This window comes from Salvelinus alpinus, chromosome 21, assembly GCF_045679555.1.
Source record: "Salvelinus alpinus chromosome 21, SLU_Salpinus.1, whole genome shotgun sequence".
Classification (NCBI taxonomy): Eukaryota; Metazoa; Chordata; class Actinopteri; order Salmoniformes; family Salmonidae; genus Salvelinus; species Salvelinus alpinus.
In genome coordinates this window covers 29680101-29705678 of record NC_092106.1, presented here as the reverse complement: position 1 = coordinate 29705678, position 25578 = coordinate 29680101, and the positions used below count along the sequence as shown (strand labels likewise).

Below are 25578 nucleotides of genomic sequence, written 5' to 3'. Positions count from 1 at the left end.
TGACATCACACTGTTAGGGCGTGTTTGAGAGAGTGGGGAGGAGGGCGGTTGTCAGCGAGGCCTGAGCTCAGAATATCAATGAGAGGACAGCACTAACTCGCAGGCACTGAATCTCACCCGTCTCTCTCCCAGTCTCCTCCCTGCCCCTCCTTCTCTCCCTCCCTCCTCCCTCACTCCCTATCTATAACTCCTCCCCTCGCTGGCTTTTCTCATCAGGCCTGACTCGTGTCCTCTCTCCTGTCCTCCTGTCCAGTTCTCCTTCTCTCTCCCACACTCTCCGGCCCTCAAATGGCTGGTGGATGGTGTATTTACAGTGACTTCAGAAAGTATTTATACCCCTTGACTTATTTTTGAATGTTTTGTGTTACAGCCTGAATTTAAAATTGATTAAATATACGTTTTTGTCTCCCATTTACACACAATAGCCCATAACGACAATGTAAAAACATGTTTTTAGAAAATGTTGCAAATTCATTGAAAATGAAATACAGAAATATAATTTATATAAGTATTCACACCCCCTTTGCTATGACACTCCAAATTGAGCTCAGGTGCATCCAATTTCCTTTTATCATCCTTGAAATGCCATTACAACTTGATTGGAGTCCACCTGTGAACAATTTAATTGTTTGGACATGATTTAGAAAAAAACACACCTGTCTATATAAGGTCCCACAGTTGACAGTTCATGTCAGAGCAGAAACTATACCATGAATTCCAAGTCTGTAGATCCCCGAGATATCTGTGGAAGGGTATACAACTATTTCTAGAGTGTTGAATGTTTCCAAGAGCACAGTGGTCTCCATCATTGGGAAATTGAAAAAATGTGGAACTATGCAGACTCTGCCTAGAGCTGGCCATCCGACCAAACTGCGCAACCGGGCAAGAAGGACCTTGGTCAGAGAGGTGACCAAGAACCCATTAACAACTCTGACAGAACTACAGAGTTCCTTGGCTGAGATGGGAGAACCTGCCAGAAGGACAACAGTCTCTACAGGACCTCACCAATCTGGGCTTTATGGAAAAGTGGCCAAATGGGAGCCACTCATGAGAAAAAGGCATATGCAAAAATGCACTGTGGACGTCGGGCCCTCATACCACCCTCATGGAGTCTGTTTCTGACCGTTTGAGCAGACACATGCACATTTGTGGCTTGCTGGAGGTCATTTTGCAGGGCTCTGGCAGTGCTACTCCTTGCACAAAGGCGGAGGTAGCGGTCCTGCTGCTGGGTTGTTGCCCTCCTACGGCCTCCTCCACGTCTCCTGATGTACTGGCCTGTCTCCTGGTAGCGCCTCCATGCTCTGGACACTACGCTGACAGACACAGCAAACCTTCTTGCCATAGCTCGCATTGATCTGCCATCCTGGATGAGCTGCACTACCTGAGCCACTTGTGTGGGTTGTAGACTCCGTCTCATGCTACCACTAGAGTGAGAGCACCGCCAGCATTCAAAAGTGACCAAAACATCAGCCAGGAAGCATAGGAACTGAGAAGTGGTCTGTGGTCACCACCTGCAGAATCACTACTTTATTGGGGGTGTCTTGCTAATTGCCTATAATTTCCACCTTTTGTCTATTCCATTTGCACAACAGCATGTGAAATTTATTGTCAATCAGTGTTGCTTCCTAAGTGGACAGTTTGATTTCACAGAAGTGTGATTGACTTGGAGTTACATTGTGTTGTTTAAGTGTTCCCTTTATTTTTTTGAGCAGTGTATATCCACAGTAAAACAAGTCCTATATCGACGTAACCTGAAAGGCCGCTCAACAAGGAATAAGCCACTGCTCCAAAACCGCCATAAAAAAAGCCAAACTACGGTTTGCAACTCCACATGGGGACAAAGATCGTACTTTTTGGAGAAATGTCCTCTGGTCTGATGAAACAAAAATAGAACTGTTTGGCCACAATGACTATCGTTATGATTGGAGGAAAAAGAGGGAGGCTTGCAAGCCGAAGAACACATCCCAACCATGAAGCACGGGGGTGGCAGAATCATGTTGTGGGGGTGCTTTGCTGCAGGAGGAACTGGTGCACTTCACAAAATAGATAGCATCATGAGAATGGAAAATTATGTGGATATATTGAAGCAACATCTCAAGGCATCAGTCAGGAAGTTAAAGCTTGCTCGTAAATGGGTTTTCCAAATGGACAATGACCCCAAGCATACTTCCAAAGTTGTGGCAAAATGGCTTAATGACAACAAAGTCAAGGTATTGGAGTGGCCATCACAATGCCCTGACCTCAATCCCATAGAAAATGTGTGGGCAGAACTGAAAAAGCATGTGCGAGCAAGGAGGCCTACAAACCTGACTCAGTTACACCAGCTCTGTCAGGAGGAATGGGCCAAAATTCACCCAACTTATTGTGGGAAGCTTGTGGAAGACTACTTGATCCTAACCGACCTAAAACAGGGAATTTTTACTAGGATTAAATGTCAGGAATTGTGAAAAACTGAGTTGAAACGTATTTGGCTAAGGTGTATGTAAACTTCCGACTTCAACTGTAGATGAATGAGCCGAATCTATTTTTCATCCACTTTCATATTCAAAAAGATCCACCTTCCTTGCGACTCATTCTTGACTATTTGCACATTCAGTTTGAAATTTTTGTTTATTAATATCATTACACCTTTTGAGTTCCTTTGTCCATGACAGAAAATTATTTCACCACCCCATTCCTTTTTCCACGCAACTTCATCTAAGGATGTAGAGTGAGTTTCCTGTAAACAGTATATGTTACATTCCTTATATTTTAGCCATGTAAAGACTGATCTTTTTTCATAAACTGCTAAACTGTTACAATTATAACTAGATGCTATTCTCAGTCTAAATTTACTGTAATTAAAGCTTGTAAAGTTACTGCCATAAGAGGTATAATGACGGTCAAAATTTGAGATTTCAAATGTCTGAAATTTAGAATTCAAGAAACAGGTTCTAGTAATATTTGTTTTATTCCGTTGCCTGTTTGCCTGTGAGCCAATGCCACAGATGTTAGAAAATTGGGTCAAGATATTCTGTGTGTAGTAAATCTGAGTAGGTTGATGTGTATGATATTTGATGTAATTTAGTGAGAGTGTGTATGATGTCTGGATTAGAGTAAGACCATAATGTGTGATGTCTAAATAAATAATAACCCAGCCAATTTGCATGGTTGAGTGTCTATGTGTGTAACATGAAGTGAGTATAGCCTTAGTATTCAGGATGATAATTGTAATCCATATCGTATCACCATCATAGTTGCATCATAATTACCTTTAACATAATTTTCATAGAGAAACATCTCCCAGCAGTTCCATAACAATTGACGTTTCATATGATCATGAAAGAGACCTTGCATTACTATAGATACGGCTTCACTACAGTACAAATGTATCCCGTACAATATGTTATTATTCCATCACGTCCCTGTTCTGACATCTTCCCCTTGCTTGTTGTAAACATAGATAAACATGTAGACAAAGACATAGAAAATATAGACAATCAAAAAACATATTCAATTATAGAAAAGTTCTCGACAATAGAGAGAGAGGGAGTGAGAGAAGAGAGAGAGAGAGATCAAGTGTGTATGTGTATGTATAAGTCTGTATGTGTAAGTGAGCATGTAATTGAGTGTGTGTGTGTGTTCATATCAACTTCATAGTGTTCACATATTTTTACAGTTTTCATAACCTGCCTTCACCGTAGAATCTAGTACAGCCATGGTGTTATGGAACTGTCTCGGAAGAGCTGTCCGTCTATAAAGAGTTTGTCCACAATGAGAAAGGCACGCGTACCCCTCTCCCTCTGTTGCCTCTGTACAGGATACAGTCTCTTGCGACATTCGTTTATCTCCTGTGGAAATTGGTCATTGAGACCGAATTTGGTCCATTTTAGCTCCCTTCCTCTGCTATTGATCAGCTCCTTTTGTTGGTATTGTTCAAATTTTGCGATGATAGGTCTGGGACCCTTGGTCTTGTCGCTCCGAGCTCCCAGTCTGTGTACTCGGTGAAAAGTCACCTTGTTTACAGTCTCTAGAGGAAGTTTCAAGGGGGATTGCATGAATTCTCTGATCGCCCCCTCTGGATTATTGGATGCGTCTTCAGGAATCCCAGAAAATATTATATTTTCACGCATGCCACGTCTTTATATGTCTAGTAGCAACTCCCTCATAACCCTGTTTTCCCTGAGTAGACAATCCATGTTGGAATCGAGGGTTTTTACCTTCCCAGCTAGCAATGAGGAATCAGCCCAGAAGCGGTCCTCTTTCGGGGGGAAGGAACTGATTGAATCGGCCCGGAATCACGTGTCGGACTAGCCAGGAATCAAAATGAATGACTGCCCAGAATCGGCCCAAGTACATTAGGCCGTTTCCGTCTACTGGAATTCAGCCGACTTTGCCGGCATCTTACCAGAATCCCCCCAGAAGCGGCCTGATGCAAATAATTGTAAATATTACTATTATACAGTTTATGCATACAAATTATACCCATCCACCAAAAAAATTGAATGTAGGAGGAAACATCGTACATCTGGTGACTGTGTCAGCGTGTATGCGCCTGGCCGCCATCAGGAGTCACTACAGCACAATAGGACAAGGGCATCCCGGCCGGCCAAACCCTCCTCTAACTCGGACGGCACTGGGCCAATTGTGCGTCGCCTCATGGGTCTCCCGGTCGCGGCCGGCACAAGTCTCGAACCAGCATCTGTAGCACAGCTGGCGGGCAGCACGGGTCTCAAACCAGCATCTGTAGCAAAGCAGTTTGTACTGCGATGCAGTGTTTTAGACCGCTGCGCCACTCAGGAGGCTCCAGCCACAAAGTTTTGAATGCTTATCAATTGCCTTCCACAAAGTATAAAAATACTAAAATACTACACAGGACCCTTAAAGGATTTCATTTAAAAGTTAATTGTATTTTTTGATCACAGAAACAATGATAAAATATGGAAAAATAAATAAATAAATGTTAATTGTATAAAGCAGCCCGTGTAATCATCTGCCTGAGAGTAGCCACAATCGGCCCAAGCCCCAAGTAATACATTTGGGCCAGATAACTCACACCGGAATCGGCCGGAGCTCAATTTCCGCATCCTAGCCAAAAGTAACACTGCCGAAGGCAGCCTAGACTCAGGCCACATGACATTGGCTGAGTCTGACTCTCAGCCGGAATCGGCCCAAATCCACTGTGCTAGCTGGGTTGGCTGTGAGTGCCTTGTTTTCTCCTTGGAGCGAGATCATTTCACTCTGGCTAAACTCCAAACTCCGCCCTGCTACCTCCTCACACACACACACACACACAGAGGGGATGCCTTTCCTACAGCTGAGAGGCAGATCCTGTTGGTTGGTGATCCTGCCGGCTACCTACTTCACTTCCTATTAGTCTGGCTGAGTCAGGGGGAGCATGGGGCAGCAGGGCGGAGGCAGGGTCAGATGCTGCTGAGTGAACAGACACAGAAACACATCTTTTCTCCTCAACCTTTTGGCCCTCTTTCTCATGTTAAATCACCTGCCTTTAATCCCACTATCACCCCTCCCCCCCAAACCATAGAGATGTTGTTTCTAATTATTCACATCATTCTAAACTGGAAACAGACTTTAGCTTTGAAATATCGAAACTCTTCACGTTGGATGTAATTTTCCATTTTAATTTGTTTTAATTACATTCTGTTCTATTTACATGTATCGCAATTAGGCAACATTTGCAAATGGCCCTGGACCTGAATGAACCAGTAGCCTACTTAATTCATATTTTTAGAAGCTCAAACACAGACTCAAAGTTATGGCTCAAAACCTCTTCGATGTTTGTCCTGAAATGGTTGTATGGGTGAGTTTAACACGGTGTGGGTTTCCTCCTTCGTGGCACTGGCGGCAGGTGCACCGTAATTAAACTCGGATGAATAAAAGTCCCAGGGTACCCGCGCGCGCCACTCATCCGAAAGCACCTCGTCAAAAACACTAATCGATCGTGGCTCATCTGTTTTCACCCCCCCCCCCCTTTATAATGATAATGACTGTAGGCTAGGTGTCGCAGTGTAATTTCGCGGAGTGCTTAGTCCCCTTGGACGTTACACCTGAGCGAGCAGACAGGTCGGTCTATGATCTATGGTGGACCGACCGACCTGTACAGTGTCTGCTGCTTCTCACCTGTGTTTACCTTTCAGTTTCCCTCAGAGCTTAGGTTAGGCTACTGGCAGAAGCTTAGTAACACATAACGCTAATAATGTCTCCACACTGACGGTGTGTTTAAAGTGAAAACTGTCGAGATACGGCTATAGATAATGTGGACTCAAGCAATTTGACACAGACCCACAGACGTCACCCCATTTGAAATGTTTTCCTTTTCTTTGGGTGAGGGCTCATGGTCAGCAAAGGGTTAGTATATCCAGTCACCGGGAGGCATGGAGAGCAACGAAACTGTGTTTGATTTATTTTGTCCATCTGTTGACATCTTTACAACTTTTTTGGTCAGTCTAGAGTGTCAACATTGGGCGCAACAGCATGGTTTCCCGCCGCCTCTTATTCTGGTCAACGCCCTATGAGATAAGGTGTAATGAAATGGGCAGTTATTTAACTGATTTGCATAGTAACTTTAAATTGAATGTTTGCATTATGTGTGGCTCTATGGGCTTGGATTATGTTTCTCAACAGTTTAATAACCTCTTAAACTGACTTTTGATAATAATGTAGACTATTTCATTATGTTTAGGCTATAGCCTTGTGCGTATGTTATATTTGATGAGAATAATCAAATGGCAGAATTGAAGACAGGCTACTCACTTATTATAGAAGCAACATTGAACGACAGGCTACTCACTTATTCTCAACCGTGGTTGCAGTAGGCTAAATCTTCCATCTGTCTCTCCCTCTCCTAACTCCTCTCTCTCCCTGTCTGTCAACATGCGCTCTCTCTCTCACACTCACACACGAAGTCTCGCATTTTTGGATTTGCGTTTCATGCTGGGGGTCAGCTGCAGCAGCGGAGCCGCAGTGAGTGGCATGTTCCAGCGTCTAGCCCTCTGACCAGCTGCCGTATGTACATGCATGGACAGGACACGATCAGAACTACTGTCGCAGACCAGACTTACATCTAAAGCGCATGGACAGACTCTGAACACTGACTTCGTGCAGGTAAGTGTGTGTGTACCCATTCTAAGTTTATATCGTGGCATGCCTGTCTAATTCCAAGCAGTTAAATGTGTTTGCATCAGCACTGACGTTAAGTTAATATTGTTTTACATCGCTTTTATAGCCACTAGCAGAGAGTAGAATGTTAATGTGTTATTTCAGGATGCTCTGTTTGATGAATGTGTTCTATAGCCCCTGTATGTAAAACGTGGAGCAGTGTTCTGGTTTCTCCAGTGGGACCAACGCAATCACCACATCCCAAATGAGTTTATGTGTGAAGGTTTAGTATGAAAGTTATGAAGATGGACATTGATAATTTTGCCTTCAGTTGTCAAAGTTATGTCAGAATAAGATTAGGAGGCTATTACATGGGTTTTCACGCGCCATGAATTTTCCACAGACAAAGTTAGATTTGAAATAAGACTTTCGTCGGTTCGTTTACAAATTGAATGTGACACTCAGTAAAACAGAGAGATCTCCGATCATCTGCCTCTTTCTCACTGTCGTAGCTCCGCGCTTATCCGTGTATCCATTTCAGTGGCTCGGATGATATCGAGTGGCCATGGCGAGCGAATTGACTGAGTGTGTAGGGCCTCGATGTGGTCACCCAAGCCGGGTTAATTGAATTAGCATCCTGGTGGCTGATGACAGGGGAGAAAGGAAGAGACCCGGGATGCCCTCGAGGGTCTGGGGCGCACAATCGTTTGTGTAACAGCGGTCCAGCTAGTGGTTAAACGATCACTCGGGAACGCGCGTGTGTGTTTATGTCACACAATAGTGCAAGTGGCTGTGTGTAAGAGAGACACGAAAAGTGTAAATTCTTGTCAGAAATATTTCTGTTTCAGGTTACTTTTGGTCCTTATGCAACAGTGTTCTCTAAAACTATTTCACACTATAGCGTGTCTGTAGCCCTACACCATCACTACGGCTCTCTGCTGTGTGCGCAGCCTCTGGCAGGCGGTGATAAGAGTTGGTGGGAACCAGCCTGCTCAGAAACTCCAGTACTGCTGAATGTGATCCGTCAGGGTCCGTGACCACTTTGATTAGAGGGAAATAAACCTATTTACAGTATGGCGCTATCCTGGGTCTCCAAGCCCGGATGGATGCGTGTACATGGCAGGCTGCGGGAAAGCCAGAGACGCGTGATTCCTCCCCTGCTCCCCATTCTATACGATAACCTATTGTGCGCTGAAATTAATTGGATCACAATAGCATTGATCTTAACCTGACCCCTCTGGCGTCGTGCTCTTCCGTCCATTGATCGTATTTAGGATATATGAAGGGTGGTTAGCGACCCAGGACATGCTCTGGACAAGATGGGTGTAGTGGGCCTGTGTGCATAAGAGCTTTTCTTGTGTGCAACGTTTGTTTTATTTGTGTTTATGCGTGTGCGTGTCTCTGTGTGTGTGCCTAGTTGTTTGAACTGAACTGTGTCCTAAGTGCTATCTATGTTCTCTGTTTGAGAGGTGATATATGAGAAGAGCTTGACAACTGGTGGGGTACTATGCATCATCCTGAGTGTATTCATGATGCATTTAGGCTGTGTGTGTGCACAAGTGCAATAGGTGTATGAGAATGTGTGTGTATGGACTGTGCAGGACAGAGCAGCATTAATATCACTCTCAGACATTAGACCTATCATGTCTGGTAAACAGCCATTCATCAGCTTCTCTTCTCATAGTGATGCCAATCAGATCCAATCCATTAGCCGCACAGTTTGGGCAATACAATTGTATGTCTGTCCACTGCAAGAAGACTCCGTTAGTGTGTGTGTTATGATTCTGTAATTGTTTTCAGGATATATTGGATGTTAGTGTGTATGTCCCTCTCCATGCACGAGGCTATCCTACCAATTTGTGCCTATGTGTGTATGTTGATATGAGATACAGCATTCGGTGAGTGTATGTATGGTCCATCAAGAGTGAATATCAGTGTTTATAATACATTTTTGTGTGTGTGTGTGTGTGTGTGTGTGTGTGTGTGTGTGTGTGTGTGTGTGTGTGTGTGTGTGTGTGTGTGTGTGTGTGTGTGTGTGTGTGTGTGTGTGTGTGTGTGTGTGTGTGTGTGTGTGTGTGACAGAGGGGGAGAGTCGTGACTTGTGATGGATGATGGAGAGGATAGATAATGGCATCTTGTGAAGAAACACAATTCCCCCTTTTCCTCCCCCTTCATTTCATCTTTCATCCCAGCCCCTCCCTCCACTCCCCTTTATAGTCAACCCTTTTCTCTTCCTCTTTTACCCTTCCACAAAAAGAGCATCAAACATGTTCTACCTCACTACCTCTCTTCCCCCTTTCCCATTGGCCAAAAACGGGTTGAGTCAAAGTTGTTTCCACATCATTTCAACCCAAAAATCTATGTTATGATGTTGAATCTATTTAGAAAACTCATTGGATTTGCAAAAAGTCATCAACGTCAGGACTTTAGGTTTTTAATCCAATGACATGCTGACATTTTTGGTTAATTTCACATTGTATTTACGATAGTTGACAACTTTATCAAATGTAAATCAAAACTAGATGTTGAACTGACGTCTGTGCCCAGTGTGTTCTCTCCTCACACACTGAGAAACAACTCTGCCTCTACCACTCTTACTCCTCCTCTCCTCCTCTTCTGCTCTCCCTCTCTATAGTTCCTGTACTGGCTAAAGTTGAGCAGGTGTGAATAGCAATGTTGATTTGCAGTCTGGTATCTCATCAGTGGGAGGCAGGTCATCAATGTGATTGTGTCTGTGTCCCTACTGTCTCTCCCTCCGCACAAACATCATCTTCCTCTCTTCCTCCTCTCCTGTTCCAGATGACGTGAACCACAATTATAGTTAGATTCATTTATATACAGACATGCTCAAATTCAGATTCCACGCACACATACGCTGAGACAAATAATGTTTTTTGGGGAAAAAGCTATATATCCACCTCACACTCAGATAAATAAGTAGTACTGCTAGGTTTTTGTAACAAATAACTACACTTTCAATAAGAAATGTACAAATTATACATTTGTATTATCAATATTTAAAATTATAATTTAAAATTATAATTCAATTGAGTAATATGAGATCTGTATGTAAAACATTTGCATTTTACATTTGTCATTTAGTAGATGTTCTTATCCAGACTGACTTACAGTAAATGTGTTCATAAGATATGTGAGACCACCACATATCACAATCAAATATACAGGATACTAACATTCTATTCCAGCTAAACAATGGATATACAGTATAGAGTTTGCCCCCCCCTCAAAAAAATCTAAAATCTATGAATGAAAAATCTGAGTACAATAATAATTTACACACACATGAAGGTACACATAAGCAATCATTTCTGATGAAAAAACACAATGTGGAAAAAGTGTGGATATATCATTTTAGAAATAAACTCTTTAATAATGAACTGTAGAGAAGGTAAGACAATCACAAGTTACTGATGGCTGCCAAGTCTAACTTCAAGGGACCCACATCTCACTGGGTTCAGTTGGTAGACAACTAACAGCCAAACAAACACAGAGCAAGATGCTCACGCACCCTGGCCTCAACACGCACCCTGGCCTCAACACGCACCCTGGCCTCAACACGCACCCTGGCCTCAACACGCACCCTGGCCTCAACACGCACCCTGGCCTCAACACACACCCTGGCCTCAACACGCACCCTGGCCTCAACACGCACCCTGGCCTCAACACGCACCCTGGCCTCAACACGCAACCTGGCCTCAACACGCAACCAGGCCTCAACACGCAACCTGGCCTCAGCACGCAACCTGGCCTCAGCACGCAACCTGGCCTCAGCACGCAACCTGGCCTCAGCACGCAACCTGGCCTCAGCACGCAACCTGGCCTCAGCACGCAACCTGGCCTCAGCACGCAACCTGGCCTCAGCACGCAACCTGGCCTCAGCACGCAACCTGGCCTCAGCACGCAACCTGGCCTCAACACGCAACCTGGCCTCAACACGCACCCTGGCCTCAACACGCACCCTGGCCTCAACACGCACCCTGGCCTCAACACGCACCCTGGCCTCAACACGCACCCTGGCCTCCTATATCTATTCTACCCTGCCTTTCTAGTCTTCGAAAGCCAAGTTAACAAACAGATCACCGACCATTTCAAATCCCACCGTACCTTCTCCGCAATGCAATCTGGTTTCCAAGCTGGTCATGGGTGTACCTCAGCCACGCTCAAGGTCCTAAATGACATCATAACCGCCATCGATAAGAGACAATACTGTGCAGCTGTATTCATCGACCTGGCCAAGGCTTTCGACTCTGTCAACCACCACATTCTTATCGGCAGACTCAACATCCTTGGCTTCTCAAATGACTGCCTCGCCTGGTTCACCAACTACTTCTCTGATAGAGTTCAGTGTGTCATATCGGAGGGCCTGTTGTCCGGACCTCTGGCAGTCTCTATGGGGGTGCCACAGGGTTCAATCGTTGGGCCGACTCTTTTCTCTGTATACATCAATGATGTCGCTCTTGCTGCTGGTGATTCTCTGATCCACCTCTACGCAGACGACACCATTCTGTATACTTCTGGCTGTTCTTTGGACACTGTGTTAACTAACCTCCAGACGAGGTTCAATGCCATACAACACTCCTTCCGTGGCCTCCAACTGCTCTTAAATGCAAGTAAAACTAAATGCATACTCTTCAACCGATCGCTGCCCACACCTATCCAGCCGTCCAGCATCACTACTCTGGACGGTTCTGACTTAGAATATGTGGACAACTACAAATACCTAGGTGTCTGGTTAGACTGTAAACTCTCCTTCCAGACTCACATTAAGCATTTCCAATCCAAAACTAAATCTAGAATCGGCTTCCTATTTCGCAACAAAGCATCCTTCACTCATGCTGCCAAACATACCCTAGTAAAACTGACTATCTTACCGATCCTTGACTTCGGCGATGTCATTTATAAAATAGCCTCCAACACTCTACTCAGCAAATTGGATGCAGTCTATCACAGTGCCATCCGTTTTGTCACCAAAGCCCATATACTACCCACCACTGCGACCTGTATGCTCTCGTTTGCTGGCCCTCGCTTCATTATCCGTCACCAAACCCACTGGCTCCAGGTCATCTATAAGTCATTGCTTGGTAAAGCCCCGCCTTATCTCAGCTCACTGGTCACCATAGCAGGACCAACCTGTAGCACGCGCTCCAGCAGGTATATTTCACTGGTCACCCCCAAAGCCAATTCATCCTTTGGCCGCCTTTCCTTCCAGTTCTCTGCTGCCAATGACTGGAACGAACTGCAAAAATCACTGAAGCTGGAGACTCATATCTCCCTCACTAGCTTTAAGCACCAGCTGTCAGAGCAGCTCACAGATCACTGCAGCTGTACATAGCCAATCTGTAAATAGCCCATCCAACTACCTCATCACCATATTGTTAATTATTTTATTTATTTTTCTCCTTTGCACCCCAGTACCGCTACTTGCACACTCATCTTCTGCACATCTATCATCCCAGTGATTAATTTGCCATACTGTAATAATTTCTCCACTATGGCCTATTTATTGCCTCACCCCCCTTATCCTACCTCATTTGCACACACTGTACAGTCGTGGCCAAACGTTTTGAGAATGACACAAATATTAATTTCCACAAAGTTTGCTGCTTCAGTGTCTTTAGATATTTTTGTCAGATGTTACTATGGAATACTGAAGTATAATTACAAGCATTTCATAAGTGTCAAAGGTTTTTATTGACAATTACATGAAGTTGATGCAAAGAGTCAATATTTGCAGTGTTGACCCTTCTTTTTCAAGACCTCTAAATTGGCGCCGGAAGAAATGGCAGCAGTTTTACGGGTGCCCAATCAATTGTGCTATTATGTGGTTTTTTTCGTGTTTTTTTTCTTATTTTGTACATACTGTTTCTGCAACCGTATCTTAAGGCAGAAAAGAGCTTCTGGATATCAGGACAGCGATCACTCACCTCGGATTAGACAAAGATTTTTTTCAACAACAAGCAAGACTCACATGATTTTCTCCAAACACCCAGCAGGGTCGACATCCCAGTTATTCGCAAGAGGAAGCGATGCAGGTACAGAGGACGAAGAGCCGGATGCCTGGTCAGGACCTGGCGAAGGCGACTGGGAAAGCTGCCGTTACCGCCAATATTACTCGCCAATGTGCAATCATTGGACAATAAATTAGACGAGGTACGATCACGAATATCCTACCAACAGGACATCAAAAACTGTAATATCCTATGTTTCACAGAATCGTGGCTGAATGACGACATGGATATTCAGCTAGCGGGATATACCCCTGCACCAGCAGGATAGAACAGCACACTCCGGTAAGACGAGGGGGGACGGTCTGTGCATATTTGTAAACAACAGCTGGTGCACGAAATCTAAGGAAGTTTCTAGATTTTGCTCGTCTGAAGTAGAGTATATTGTGATAAATTGCAGGCCACACTACTTGCCTAGAGAGTTCTCAGCTATACTTTTCATGGCTTTTGATTTACCACCACAAACAGATGCTGGCACTAAGACCGCACTCAGTCAGCTGTATAAGGAAATAAGCAAACAGGAAACCACTCACCCAGAGGTGGCGCTCCTAGTGGCCGGAGACTTTAATGCAGGGAAACTTAAATCAGTTCTACCAAATCTCTATCAACATGTTAAATGTGCAACCAGAGGGCAAAAAATTCTAGATCACCTGTACTCCACACACAGAGACGCGTACAAGCTCTCCCTCGCCCTCCATTTGGTAAATCCGACCACAACTCTATCCTCCTGATTCCTGCTTACAAGCAAAAATTAAAGCAGGAAGCACCAGTGACTCAGTCTATAAAAAAGTGGTCAGATGAAGCGGATGCTAAACTACAGGACTTTTTTGCTATCACAGACTGGAACATGTTCCGGGATTCTTCCGATGACATTGAGGAATACACCACATCAGTCACTGGCTTTATTAATAAGTGCATCGAGGACGTCGTCCCCACAGTGACTGTACGTACATACCACAACCAGAAGCCATGGATTACAGGCAACATTCGCACTGAGCTAAAGGGTAGAGCTGCCGCTTTCAAGGTGTGGGACTCTAACCCAGAAACGTACAAGAAATCCTGCTATGCCCTGCGACGAACCATCAAACAGGCAAAGTGTCAATACAGGGCTAAGATTGAATCATACTACACCGGCTCCGACGCTCGTCGGATGTGGCAGGGCTTGCAAACTATTACAGACTACAAAGGGAAGCACAGCCGCGAGCTGCCCAGTGACACGAGCCTACCAGACGAGCTAAATCACTTCTATGGTCGCTTCGAGGCAAGAAACACTGAGGCATGCATGAGAGCATCAGATATTCAGGATGACTGTGTGATCACGATCTCCTTAGCCGATGTGAGTAAGACCTTTCAACAGGTCAACATACACAAGGCTGTGGGGCCAGACAGATTACCAGGACGTGTGCTCCGGGCATGTGCTGACCAACTGACAGGTGTCTTCACTGACATTTTCAACATGTCCCTGATTGAGTCTAATACCAACATGTTTCAAGCAGACCACCATAGTCCCTGTGCCCAAGAACACAAAGGCAACCTGCCTAAATTACTACAGACCCATAGCACTCAAGTCCGTAGCCATGAAGTTCTTTGGAAGCCTGGTAATGGCTCACAACACCATTATCCCAGAAACCCTAGACCCACTCCAATTTGCATACCGCCCAAACAGATCCACAGATGATGCAATCTCTATTGCACTCAACACTGCCCTTTCCCGCCTGGACAAAAGGAACACCTATGTGAGAATGCTATTCATTGACTACAGCTCAGCGTTCAACACCATAGTACCCTCAAAGCTCATCACTAAGCTAAGGAACCTGGGACTAAACACCTCCCTCTGCAACTGGATCCTGGACTTCCTGACGAGCCGCCCCAGGTGGTGAGGGTGGGTAGCAACACATCTGCCACGCTTATCCTCAACACTGGAGCTCCCCAGGGGTGAGTGCTCAGTCCCCTCCAGTACTCCCTGTTCACCCACAACTGCATGGCCAGGCATAACTCCAACACCATCATTAAGTTTGCTGATGACATAACAGTAGTAGGCCTGAGAGCATCCTGACCGGTTGCATCACTGCCTGGTACGGCAATTGCTCGGCCTCCGACCGCAAGGCACTTCAGAGGGTAGTGCGTACGGCCCAGTACATCACCGGGGCAAAGCTGCCTGCCATCCAGGACCTCTACACCAGGCGTTGTCAGAGGAAGGCCCTAAAAAATGTAAAAGACCCCAGCCACCCCAGTCATAGATTGTTCTCTCTACTACCGCATGGCAAGCAGTACCGGAGTGCCAAGTCTAGGACAAAAAGGCTTCTCAACAGTTTTTACTCCCAAGCCATAAGACTCCTGAACAGGTAACCAAATTGTTACCCGGACTATTTGCATTGTGTGCCCCCCCAACCCCTCTTTTTCTCTGCACTACTCTCTGTTTGTCATATATGCATAGTCACTTTATCTATACATTCATGTACATACTACCTCAATTGGCCCGACCAACCAGTGCTCCCGCACATTGGCTAACCGGGCTATCTGCATTGTGTCCCACCACCCGCCAACCCCTCTTTTTACGCTACTGCTACTCTCTGTTCATCATATATGCATAGTCACCTTAACCATACCTACATGTACATACTACCTCAATAAGCCTGACTAACCGGTGTCTGTATATAGCCTTGCTACTGTTATTTTCAAATGTCTTTTTACTGTTGTTTTATTTCTTTACTTACCTACACACACCAACACACACACACACACACACACTTTTTTTTCGCACTATTGGTTAGAGCCTGTAAGTAAGCATTTCACTGTAAGGTCTACACCTGTTGTATTCGGCGCACGTGACAAATAAACTTTGATTTGACCTCTGCAATCTGCCCTGGCATGCTGTCAACTAACTTCTGGGCCACATCCTGACTGATGGCAGCCCATTCTTGCATAATCAATGCTTGGACTTTGTCAGAATTTGTGGGTTTTTGTTTGTCCACCTGCCTCTTGATGATTGTTCTCAATGGGCTTAAGGTCTGGGGAGTTTCCTGGCCATGGACCCAAAATATTGATGTTTTGTTCCCCGAGCCACTTAGTTATCACTTTTGCCTTATGGCAAGGTGCTCCATCATGCTGGAAAAGGCATTGTTCGTCACCAAACTGTTCCTGGATGGTTGGGAGAAGTTGCTCTCGGAGGATGTGTTGGTACCATTATTTTTTCATGGCTGTGTTCTTAAGCAAAATTGTGAGTGAGCCCACTCTTTTGGCTGAGAAGAAACCCCACACATGAATGGTCTCAGGATGCTTTACTGTTGGCATGACACAGGACTGATGGTAGCGCTCACCTTGTCTTCTCCGGACAAGCTTTTTTCCGGATGCCCCATACAATCGGAAAGTGGATTCATCAGAGAAAATGACTTTACCCCAGTCCTCAGCAGTCCAATCCCTGTACCTTTTGCAGAATATCAGTCTGTCCCTGATGTTTTTCCTGGAGAGAAGTGGCTTCTTTGCTGCCCTTCTTGACACCAGGCTATCCTCCAAAAGTGTTCGCCTCACTGTGCATGCAGATGCACTCACACCTGCCTGCTGCCATTCCTGAGCAAGCTCTGTACTGGTGGTGCCCCGATCCCGCAGCTGAATCAACTTTAGGAGACGGTCCTGGCACTTGCTGGACTTTCTTGGGCGCCCTGAAGCCTTCTTCACAACAATTGAACCGCTCTCCTTGAAGTTCTTGACAATCCGATAAATGGTTGATTTAGATGCAATCTTACAGGCAGCAATATCCTTGCCTGTGAAGCCCTTTTTGTGCTAAGCAATGATGACGTTGTTTGCAATGATGATGTTGTTTGTATCGCACTGCTTTGCTTTATCTTGGCCAGGTCACAGTTGTAAATGAGAACTTGTTCTCAACTAGCCTACCTGGTTAAATAAAGGTGAAATAAAAAAACACAAATAAAAACACGCACCCTGGCTGCCCTCTTTCCAAATCTTTGATCTCTCCGCTCACTTTCCTGAGGCAAAACAAAGAAAGAGAGTGTCTGTGTGTGTGTTGTCTCACTCCACTATAGTGAAAAGCCAGTCTCAGACTGATCGAACTTCTGAAAGCTGGGATAGCGATCTTTGTGAATTGATACTCAATATCTCCTCTGAGAGTTTAAAACTTTGGCTCTGATGTCTTTAACAGCCTTTTCTTCTATTGCTAAGTGTCATGCTTGTGAATTTATCACCTGCTCTCTCTCTCTGTGTGTGTGTGTGTGTGTGTGTGTGTGTGTGTGTGTGTGTGTGTGTGTGTGTGTGTGTGTGTGTGTGTGTGTGTGTGCGCTCACTCACAATCTCACGTCAGAATTGGACGTTCATCCATGTTCCACAAATGTCAAATTTTGAGGTTGCTCCAAACGTCAGCATTCAAAGTGTTTAAGGTTGAGTTTAGGATATTAACTCAGCATTATTAATGTTTGGCATTAACTCGGAATGGTTAAGGTTTGGGATAAACTTAAAACAAAAATATCAAAAACCACTTTCTAACTATAAATTCAAACTTGCAACCTTTGGAATCAGAGGCAGATGCTTATGTCTATCCACCATCCCCATCGCCCTAGAAAATCTGAAACCTACTTGAAGGTAACAGCATTCATTGTTACCCCTAGTGACCAGCTTCCACATCATCTCCTGATGTCCTCAGACATGGATGGACGTCGAATACTGACTTGTATCACGGGTGACCTGGCTGGTATATGTGTTTCCTCACAACCAGTCCTGCAGAATGTCTATTCCTGCCTGTCTAAATAACTCTTCCATACCATTTCCATCCCTCTTTCTTCCATCGCCCCCTTTTTCTGCATCTTTATCTACCCCTCTCCCCTCCCTCTGCACACTCCCCCATCCTCTCTCTCTCCATCTTCCTACCTCTCCCTCCCTTTCTCCTCCCCTACTCCCTATCGATCCATTAAAAGTCATGAGTCACAGAGCGAAATCATCTCCCTGATGGATGGGTGTCAGCAATCAATCCAAAGAACTTTATGAAAGAACGACAGACTGAAAGAGGAGCATCTCAAAAGAGACAGAACCCTTTGTCTTATCTCAGTGCTGTAATCATGGATTCCATCTTCTGTCTCATCCCCTCCCTCCCTTCCTCTTCCTCTCCTCCTTTTCTATTGACAGACAGGCTGAGGCTCCACTGGGGGAAAAGGAAGAGAGGAAGACAGGGCAAAAGGGAAAAAGAGACCAAGACCCAGAGATACACTGACAGAGAAACAGAGAGAGAGCCTCAGTGTTCCCTAACTCTGTAAAGGTAAGGGTAGCAGAGGAGACATACAAGAGGCAGTGTGTTCAGGAGAGCCCAGGGCATTTGGGCTGCGTTACCTCTTTAGCCCTCTAGTGGGTGCCCTCGCCCATATCAGGCCTGGAGGGACATGGCCATCTGAAAGACTCTTCTCTCTACCACCTTCCACCACTCCCTCTATCAGTCTCTTTTTTTCAACAACGTAACTCTAATCAACTCTCATTGCCATGGAGAAGACATACTCCCTCACAGCCCACTACGATGAGTTCCAGGAGGTCAAGTATGGTGGTCGCTATAGTAGCGGCACCCTTAGCAACGGCATGAGCCTGCACTTGGGCGGGAGCCTAGACCGAAATATTGGGCGTGGCCGAGGCAAAGGGGGCGGGGCCAGTGATCGGACTCGGGACCTGAGTGGCATCAACAGCGGACAGAGACTTCCTCGTTGGAGCCGCAGGGAGATCTGCCTGCTCTCTGCTCTGGTGTTTGCTGTGGGGATGTGTGTCATCCTGGGCAGCATGCTGGCACTCAAATACATCTCCCTGGACTTCCAGCAAGAGGGGCACTGCAGACAGGACTGCCAGAAGAAACGCTCGTTAGTCCGCGCCGCACGCTTCATCCAGGCCAACATCGACCCCACCATCCAGCCCTGCCAGGATTTCTACAGCTTTGCCTGCGGCGGCTGGCTACAGCGCCATGGCATCCCAGAGGACAAGCTGAGCTACGGCATCATCACCGCCATCGGAGAGCACAACGAGGAGAAGCTACGACGCCTCCTGCTGGAGCCCGTGCGCCGGCACACCGTGGACTCGGCTGAACGCAAGGTGAAAGAGTTCTACCGCTCCTGTGTGAACATCCAGGAGATTGACAAGCTGGGGTCGGGTCCCATGACGGAGGTGATTGACAGCTGTGGCGGGTGGGACCTGGTTGGAGTACCCTCTGGTGGTGCGGGGTGGGAGAGCAGTACTGCACCAGCCAGACCAGACTTTAACGAGCTGCTCTATAGGACCCAGGGGGTGTACAGCACTGCGGTCTTCTTCTCTCTGACTGTCAACGTGGACGATAAGAACTCCTCACGCAACGCTATCAGGGTAAGAGTGTCTCTGTCAGAGTGTCTCTCTGCGTGTGTGAACACCTTACTGTTTATCATCTTTATTTTACATTTTTTTATTTTACCTTTATTTAACTACGCAAGTCAGTTAAGAACAAATTCTTATTTTCAATGACGGCCTAGGAACTGTGGGTTAACTGCCTGTTCAGGCAGATCTGACTGATATACCATCTGTTTACTTACATGTCTGTGTTGATTACACATGTCCATGTGTGTTCTCTTGACTGTGATCGTATGTGTGTATTTGTAGATTGATCAGGAGGGGCTCACACTGCCTGAGAGGACTCTGTACCTGGGGCAGGATGAGGACAGTGTGAAGGTAAAGGATTACTCCCTCCCTCTTTCTATCCACCACTCCATCTGCTCATCTGTTCACTTATCGACCAATTCCTTTCTTCTCCATCCATCCACCTGTTTGTTCCTGTCATCTCTGTTCCCTTTGTTATCCTGTCTGCTCTGCCACATGTCACACTGCTGTCCATTGACCATTAATGATGATGTCATGGACAGATCCTGGCGGCTTACAAGGCCCTGATGGAGCGTCTGCTAAGCATGCTGGGGGCTCACAATGCCACTCAAAAGTCCAAAGAGATCCTACAGCTGGAAACACTCCTAGCCAACGTAAGTGTGTGTGTGTTTGGTGTGTGTTTGTGTGTGTGCATGTCTATATGTGTGTGTGTGTGTGTGTGTGTGTGTGTGTGTGTGTGTGTGTGTGTGTGTGTGTGTGTGTGTGTGTGTGTGTGTGTGTGTGTGTGTGTGTGTGTGTGTGTGTGTGTGTGTGTGTGTGTGTTCAGTTTTAATGTTTATTCCCCTCTGTTTCAGATTACTGTGTCTGAGTATGATGAACAGAGAAAGGACATCAACACTATGTACAACCGCATCACCCTGAGACAACTACAGCGCATCGCTCCTAGTGTGAGTACCACACACACACACACACATCTTTATATCTGTGTTGTGTGTGTGTGGGCAGAAGTGTGATGGATTAAGAGCTGATCTCCAGCAGAGCATTTTGAAGTGTGTGAAGTGTGTGTGTAAGGCGGGGGGCCATTCTACGCCCCGTGAACCTGCTCCGTGGCTCAGCGAAGCTGTCCGCCTTCCGGGGATAGAAGGAGACCAACGGGGGGCTACGGAAGGAAGGAGAAAGAGGGTAGAGGAAGGGAGAGGACGGGATAAATAGGGGTCGACGGGGGACTACAGAAGGAGGACGGAGGGTGGGAAGAGGAGAACTGATGGGGGGGCATATGGAATGCATCTGGGGGAAAGAGGGACTGGGGGGGGGGGGGGGGTAGAGAAAGACGAGGAGAGGGGGGAAGACAGGAGGGGAGAACCGTAAGGTGACTTGGACAGCAGCAGGAAACTGATGGAGAATTCAGAGCTGCTCCATCACTTCTGATTGGAGAAGAAGGGAGGGGAGTGAATGGGGGAATGGACATGGACAGAGAGAGAGATGAATGAAGTGAGCTTCACTAGCATCACTGATAAAACGAGAGAAAGAAACATGAGAGAAAAAGAAAGAATGAATGAATGAATGAAAGAAAGAAATGCGAAAGAGATTACTAAAAAGGTGCAAATGGAGAGTGAGAGAGATTATTTTCCTGCTGTAGCAAACTGGTTTAAATTAAGATCCTACATCAAAACACATTCAGACAGACAGACATGGTCAAATTAGGGGGATGTCAATTACGTTCATACTGATTTATCCCTCTCCCTCTTTCACTCTCTCTTTTCTGCTATCCCACTATTGCCTGTTAATAATAGTGGTACATTATGAGACCATTTGGGATTACAGGGATGCTGTATGCTCAGCAGTTAAAGAGGAACTTTGTGTTGTGGATGACCTAAGTTATGAGCAGGTTTTTTTTATGGCTTTACCTTCTTGTTATCTTCTATATATCTTTGATATTTTGGAGGCAGCATTTGCACTTTCCTTACTGGTACAATAAAGGTTTGTTGGAATCCCCCTTCCTTTCATCAGAGCAGGGTGACAACAATTCTGTTTTCTTATCTTGTGTTGTGGAAATTCCCACCAGGGACTCAAAGTCAATATTAAATTTACCATCTCCATCTCTTTATTCAAAGACTCAATCATGGGCACTCTTACTGAAAGTTTTTGCCAATTTGCGTGATGTATTGTTGTCTCTACCTTCTTGCCCTTTGTGTTGTTGTCTGTCCCCAATAATGTTTGTACCATGTTTTGTGCTGCCATGTTGTGTTGCTACTGTACCATGTTGTTGTCATGTTGTGTTGCTACCATGGTGCATTTTCATGTGTTGCTGCCATGCTATGTTGTTGTCTTAGGTCTCTCTTTATGTAGTGTTGTGGTGTTTCTCTTGTCGTGATGTGTGTTTTGTTCTATATTTAAATTTTTAATCCCAGCCCCCATCCCCGCAGGAGGCCTTTTGCCTTTTGGTAGGCCGTCATTGTAAATAAGAATTTATTCTTAACTGACTTGCCTAGTTAAATTGAATACAATTATTTTTTATCAGCAAGCTGGAGAGGTTCCAACAAACTTAATGAAACCAAGTAGTACACGTCGGTCGCGAGATCCGCCGGGGCAGTCCCGTTAGTTCTCTTCTATACTGCTTACACAGACAAATTATATTTGCATGATTTACATGATTCATTATTCATAATTAATTCATCATTAACGTTTGGTTCCTGCATGTAGCCAACCAATACCTCACAATGCTTCTTATTTCCAAGCTGAGACCTTGAAACTGAGACACCCTTTTTGGTCCTCAAAGCAATGTACTGCCAAATTGCTTATACTGATAGTGAGGATTCCTCGCAGACACAATCAATCTGTCACTTGCATGAACACAATTGAATTGGTTATTAGAAAAGCACAAACAAAATTTTCTCTCACACTTGTTAAAACCTAAAACCTCTACTCTCCTATCCCTCCACTCCTCTCCTCTCCCCTCTTCCTCTCCTCTCCTCTTACTGCCCTCTCCTTTCCAGCTGCATTGGAAACGTCTGTTGGACAGAATCTTCCATGATAACTTCTCTGAGGATGAAGAGATCGTGGTGTTGGCTACTGACTACATGGAGAAAGTCTCCGAGATCATCAAGACCACCTCCAAAAGGTGAGAAAGGGAGGGTGGGAGGGGGAGAGGGAGGGAGGGTGGGTGGGTGGTAGAGGGAGGAGGAGGAGGAGAAGGGTGGATGAGAGGAGGGAGGAGGAGGAGGAGGGTGGATGAGAGGAGGGAGGAGGAGGAGGGAGGAGGAGAAGGGTGGATGAGAGACAGAGGAATAATGTAAAGGTTAGAGTTGAATGAAAAATCCAGATGCTTGAGTTTAGTATGTGTAAGGATTTTTGTAAGAGTTGCTGAATTCATTTGTTTGGCCTTTACTAGGGCTGTTTCTATACGTTGTGTTATATTGTGTATACATTTGTTTTTGAGTGTGTGTGTGTGTGTGGGTGGGGGGGCCGGTGTATCACTGGTGGGTAAACTTCCAGCTCTACAGTGGATGATTAGTATCGATCTGGACCCCCCACCTCGACACACAGTGTTGTGCTGTCAAAGACAGCTGTTGACAGACTTCAGAGGTGGCTGTGGAGGCTAGTGGGAGTCAGGGTGCCTGTTTCTGACAGCTCTCCAATACTGACTGGTGTTAAACTCTACAGTTCACACCTGTCTGTCTGCCAGTCTGTAGCTGACTGGCTCTCAGTTCATATAATTACAATTAATTTCAATTGATGTCTGTCTAGCTTTTTTCTCTTCTTTTTCAATACTCTACACCTCAACTTCCACCCTCCCTCCCTCATCCTTCATACCCCTTCCCTCTCTCTCTCCCTCCAGCTCTCCCTCCAGCTCTCCCTCCAGCTCTCCCTCCAGCTCTCCCTCCAGCTCACCCTCCAGCTCACCCTCCAGCTCACCCTCCAGCTCTCCCTCCAGCTCACCCTCCAGCTCTCCCTCCAGCTCACCCTCCAGCTCTCCCTCCAGCTCACCCTCCAGCTCACCCTCCAGCTCTCCCTCCAGCTCTCCCTCCAGCTCTCCCTCCAGCTCTCCCTCCAGCTCACCCTCCAGCTCACCCTCCAGCTCTCTTATCTCCTTTTCTCCTTCTTTCTGATATATCAGTTCTTGAGTGAGATGTTCTTTGAAATGAGAAAAGAGACACAATGGGGTGAGTGCTCTCATAAAATGTCATGTTATCTAATATCAGATAATGTAATAATAATCTTATCATAATGCTCTTTGCTATAATCACCCTTATTATCATCGCCATGGTGACAACCAGCATTACAGCCAATCCCCTGGAGGCTCAGAAGATTTTCTGTGTCTTTTCTTTTGTTGTTTTTCCTTTCTTTTCTCTACTTCTCTTCTTACTTTCGCCATCTCTCTCCCTCTTGGTGATTACAGTAATAAACCCCTCTTTTCATGTTCCCTCCTCTCTCTGTTTTCTCCTTCTCCTGCTTCCCTCTTTTTACTGTCTGTTCTTTTTCAATCTGTCCTCTCTCTCTCTTTTTCCGGTCTCGCTCCTCCACTCTGTTTTTCCCTCCGTTGCTCCATCTCTCTCCCCTCGTCATCTTTCCTACGGTCTCTCTTGCTGCTTCTCTCTCATCTCTATCTCATTTATCTTTCATACCTCTCTCTATCCTTGTTGCTGTTCTCTCTCTCTCTTTCCTCTGTTCTCTTTTTTTCCTATTTCTCTCTCGCCTGTTCTCTCTGTTTCTCTGAATCACTCCTGCTGAGTCCATTATCTGTGTTTAATCAAAGGTTAGGGTCGCTGTTTCCTCTCTCCCTCCCTCACACACACACACCACTGGGTGTGGCGGACTCCTGTTCCTACCGCCACCCACTGTGCACCACTTGTTCATTTGCATAACTGACGAGAAATGCCCCTGTGCTTCTCAGTATGGGGTCTCTCTCACACACACACACACACACACACACACACACACACACACACACACACACATCTACATGAGAGCAATCCCATCGATATAAACACACACACACAGACGGAGGGACACACACACAGTCCCATTTGGGCCCAGCAGGGGGTGAGGCAGTGACAGAGGGGTTTGACAAAGGCCAGCCATATGTCTGCCTGCTTTATGGAGCAGCAGAGCTGAGGCTCTGGGAGGTCAATAATGCAGCCCAGAAACAGGCCTTCATCTGGACTCTAAACACGCTGGGGTGGGGCCTCCCCATGGGTTACTGCCACTAACACACCACCACAAACTGCCTGGAGAGAGTGGGCGGGCAGACACACACATGTATAAAGTCAGAATCCTACCCATGCTAGATTATGGAGACGTAATTTATAGATTGGCAGGTAAGGGTGCTCTCGGGCGGCTAGATGTTCTTTACCATTCGGCCATCAGATTTGCCACCAATGCTCCTTATAGGACACATCACTGCACTCTATACTCCTCTGTAAACTGGTAATCTCTGTATACCTGTCGCAAGACCCCTGGTTAATGCTTATTTAAAAAACCCTCTTAGGCCTCACTCCCCCCTATCTGAGATATTTACCCTCAGCTCTCATCCTCCATATACAACACCCGTTCGGCCAGTCACATTATGTTAAAGGGCCACAAAGCACACACATCCCTGGGTCGCTCGTCTTTTCAGTTCGCTGCAGCTTGCGACTGGAACAAGCTGTGTTTTGTCATATATATATATATATAGATATAGATATAGATATAGATATATATACATACACATACTACAGTTCAAAAGTTTGGGGTCGTTTGGGGTCACTTAGAAATGTCCTTGTTTTTGAAAGGAAAAGCACATTTTTCATTAAATAGTACCCGCAAAACACCAGTCTCAACGTCAACAGTGAAGAGGCGACTCCGGGATGCTGGCCTTCTAGGCAGAGTTACAAAGAAAAAGCCATATCTCAGACTGGCCAATAAAAAGAAAAGATTAAGATTGGCAAAAGAATGCAGACACTGGACAGAGGACCTCTGCCTAGAAGGCCAGCATCCCGGAGTGGCCTCTTCACTGTTGACATTGAGACTGGTGTTTTGCGGGTACTATTTAATGAAGCTGCCAGTTGAGGACTTGTGAGGCGTCTGTTTCTCAAACTAGACACTCTAATGTACTTGTCCTCTTGCGCAGTTGTGCACTGGG

General features: G+C 45.7%; 1 protein-coding gene across 2 annotated transcripts in view; it reads left to right on the top strand.

Moving 5' to 3' along the window:
* Positions 1–6342: 6342 nt before the first annotated feature.
* LOC139548204 (endothelin-converting enzyme-like 1) overlaps positions 6343–25578 on the top strand; it is a 29986-nt gene continuing 10750 nt past the window's right edge. The window contains exons 1-6 of one of the 2 annotated variants that reach the window (XM_071357713.1): positions 6343–7104; positions 18261–19469; positions 19740–19808; positions 20000–20110; positions 20312–20404; positions 22454–22578. In XM_071357713.1, the coding sequence (XP_071213814.1) occupies positions 18609–19469; positions 19740–19808; positions 20000–20110; positions 20312–20404; positions 22454–22578 (1259 nt within the window). In that variant the 5' untranslated portion in view covers positions 6343–7104; positions 18261–18608. The remainder of the gene's footprint in view (positions 7105–18260; positions 19470–19739; positions 19809–19999; positions 20111–20311; positions 20405–22453; positions 22579–25578) is intronic. The other variant, XM_071357714.1, reaches the window with a different exon arrangement.